This window comes from Suricata suricatta, chromosome 7 (assembly GCF_006229205.1).
Source record: "Suricata suricatta isolate VVHF042 chromosome 7, meerkat_22Aug2017_6uvM2_HiC, whole genome shotgun sequence".
Taxonomy (NCBI): Eukaryota; Metazoa; Chordata; class Mammalia; order Carnivora; family Herpestidae; genus Suricata; species Suricata suricatta.
This window is the reverse complement of record NC_043706.1, coordinates 781586-785109: the sequence shown is the minus strand read 5'-3', so window position 1 is coordinate 785109 and position 3524 is coordinate 781586. Positions and strand designations below refer to the sequence as shown.

Genomic DNA, 3524 nt, shown 5'->3' with positions numbered 1-3524 from the left:
GGGGGAAGACAGGTGGTGGTGATGGTGGAGGGCACTTGAGGGGAAGAGCACTGGGTGTTGTATGGAAAACAATTTGACAAAATATTATGGAAAAAAAACTAATTCTAGTCAGCAAAGTATAATGATGTTTAAAAAGAAAAGTTTTAACATCATTAAAACTTTAACGACTTTCAATATGTCTTTAACAAAGCCCAATCGAAACAAATGAAACACAAATTCTGCTTTCTTTGGTTTTATTGAATAATATCATCTTCCTACAGGAATTATGGATAGATATTTATTTTTCAAGATTTATGGCCAAACCCTTTGTTTTGTTTTAAATTTTATTTCTTTATCATTTTCATATTTTTGATAGAGAGAGTGAGGGAGAGGCAGAGAGAGAGGGAGACAGAGGATCCAAAGTGGGCTCTGCACTGAAAGCAGAGAGCCCAACTTCGGGGCTCAAACTCATGAACTCTGAGTTCATGACCTGTGCCAAAGCTGGTTACATAACCAACTGAGACACTCAGGAGTCCCTTGTTTTAAGTTTAAATAGCCACCCTAATTTATTAGCACTGTGCTCAGTGACAAATTAAGTCATATAAAGATACCTCATTTTTTATCTTGCATTTTTATTTCTCCCACCAGAAAATGAGTTCAACTAAGAAGTGTTTCATTCATCTATTTTAGCAAAAAATCTGAAATCTAGAATATATTCAGCTATGGAAGTAAATGAATAAATGAGTAGATGAGTAATTGGATGGATGAACAAATGAACCAATTTGAACAGATACTTCTTACACCTTCCAATGTGACAACCATATAGACCCATAGAATAAAACACTCATATAATGTAGTATCTTGAGAAAAGAATGCTTCAGCCAAGTAATTGTCATATATCTCCTTACCATTTACCTAAATTGAATGCCTGTCAATGACCTAAATTGCCAGTCATCTATGTTTTTATTATAGTGCCCTCATCTTTTTGTAAATATTAATGCTCGGTTCATAATTTGCATATTATTTTTATGTTTTATGTGTTTTTAAAGTTTTTATTTATTTATTTTGAGAGAGAGAGAGGGAGCGAGAGGGAGAGATAGAGCCAGTGGAGGATAGAAGGAGAAACAGAATCCCATGCTGGCTCCACACTGTCATAACAGACCCAGATGCAGGGCTTGAATTCACAAACCATGAGATCATGAACTGAGCCAAAGTCAAGAGTCCAACATTTAATCGACTTGAACCACCCAGGCACCACTGGCATATTAGTTTTAAAACCCAGTTCCTAGGAGTAACTGGATGGCTCAGTTGGTTAAGCATCCAACTCCTGATTTCAGCTCAGGTTATGATCTCACGGTTTCATGAGTTGTAGCCCCACATCAGGCTCTGTACTCTGTGGATGCTGCTACGGAATCTCTTTCTCCCTCTCTCTCCTCCTCACCCACTAGTGCTTTCTGTATCTCTCAAAAATGAATAACTAAAAATTTTTAAAAACTCCCAATTTCAATGGACACCAAATATAGAATTGTTAAATATTAAAAATCAAAAAAGTTATCTCCAGATAATATTTTACAATTAGCCAATAAAAACAATCCAAATTTACGGCTGAATTTTCTTCTATGCTTGCTGGGTTGTAGACTAAAATGAATATCAAAGAGACAGGGAAACCACCCTCCAAGATGGATCTGACTCTAAACCAACGTTGCAGGAAAAAAATTATGATCTCCCTGTCATATCTTCCACCCAGCCCCACTTGTTTCCTTACTGTTCCTCTTATCTTGGAAAGATGTAAGCACTCACTGGTGCTGACAGAGTGAGTAAACGGGAGAGTGGTCAATGGATGGATGCAGACAAGTCCTTGCTGAAGAGGCGCCTTGCTGTTCTGTGAAGGTCATGAGTGCATGGGCCTCTCCCGTCCCACTAGTCTCCTTACTGCCCCTCTTACATCTTTGTTTCTGAGAGTGTAGATTAGGGGGTTGAGGCTAGGTGTGACAACAGTATAAAAGAGGGCAGTGAACTTGCCTTGATCTTGAGAACTTCCTGATGGTGGCTGCAGATATATGTACAAGACTGGAATGAAAAAGAGGGACACAACCGTAAGATGGGCTCCGCATGTCCCAAACACTCTCTGAAGTCCACTTGATGACTGCATCCTCAGCACAGCCCGGGCAATGGCACCATAGGAGCTGAGAATCAGGATGAGTGGGATGAAGACAAAAATGGAGCTTGTGACCAGGAGGATCAACTCATTAGCACGGGTATCAACACATGATAATCGCAGCAGTGCTGGAACTTCACAGAAGAAATGGTCCACTTGGCGATGTCCACACAGGGGGACCCAGAAGGTAAAAGAGGAATGAAGTGCTGAGTTGGTAAAGCCACTGACCCAGGAAATCACAGCCAACAGGTGGCAGAAACGAGGGTTCATGAGCACGGTGTAATGCAGGGGTCTACAGACAGCTGTATAACGGTCATAGGACATGACCACCAGGAGAACACACTCTGTGGTTCCCAGTGCAAGGGCAAAGTAAAGTTGAGTCATGCAACCAGCATAAGAGATGGTCCTTTCTGGGCCCCGGAAGTTGACCAGCAACTGAGGGACGGAGCTGGTGGTGTAGCAGAGATCCAGAAAAGAGAGATTTGAGAGGAAGAAGTACATGGGAGTGTGGAGATGGGCATCCAGGTATGACAAGACGATGATAAAGAGGTTGCCTATCAATGTCATCAAGTAGAACATCAAGATAAGCACAAAAAGAACTACTTCCAGATGTGGCCAATTAGAAAAACCCAGGAGAACAAAGTAGCCTTCAGAACTTGCATTTTTCCCCATCATTATTTTTTCCAGTACCTGGAGAAAGAATCATAAACTCAAAGCCTGCCCACTCATCATCAAATACCTTGAGAAAACCTATGCCATTTCTAATACAGTAACATCTTTATATTTCTATTTTTATGTTTTATTCAGATAGTTTTATTTTATGTTTCATTCAGATATTTTTTCTCTTGTGGTTACAATCAATAACTTCTCAAGTGAATGAACTTTTTAAAATAAATCCCTAAGTTACTATTGGATATATTAAAATTAAAGGTTAAGTTACATAGCCAAGAAGACAATTTTCATGGAAAATAATTTTTTAACAAAAAACAAAAGATTTTTCCATTTATTCCTCTTTTATATATTTTCAGACTATTTCCAATTTTGTGGTTACACAGAAAGGACTATCTCTAGTTTTAATAATCTTACATATAAATGAGAGCTTACCATGAGATAAAAACAACTCAGTAGCAACTTTAAATTGTTCATATTGGGTGAAAAAGATAAGTTTCAATTGCATTATGATTATAGGAAGAACAAAATATTCCTATTCATTCATGTATGCTAACAACTTATTTTTAGACAAAAAAGAAATAGCATCCAACTGGAATTATAAACAATGGCACACATGTCCACACATGTACCCAGAAATGAGTACTCATACTATGATCTACGGTGAAGGTCTTAATCCTAATTGAGAAGTGAAATAGCCTGAGAAATTCAGTGATGG

General features: G+C 38.4%; 1 protein-coding gene across 1 annotated transcript in view; it reads right to left on the bottom strand.

Annotated features, from left to right (window-relative positions):
- LOC115296439 (olfactory receptor 2J3-like) overlaps positions 1 to 2809 on the bottom strand; it is an 11813-nt gene extending 9004 nt beyond the window's left edge. Inside the window, exon 1 of the mRNA XM_029944898.1 lies at positions 2051 to 2809. Coding sequence (XP_029800758.1) covers positions 2051 to 2809 — 759 coding nt within the window. The remainder of the gene's footprint in view (positions 1 to 2050) is intronic.
- Positions 2810 to 3524: the final 715 nt, after the last annotated feature.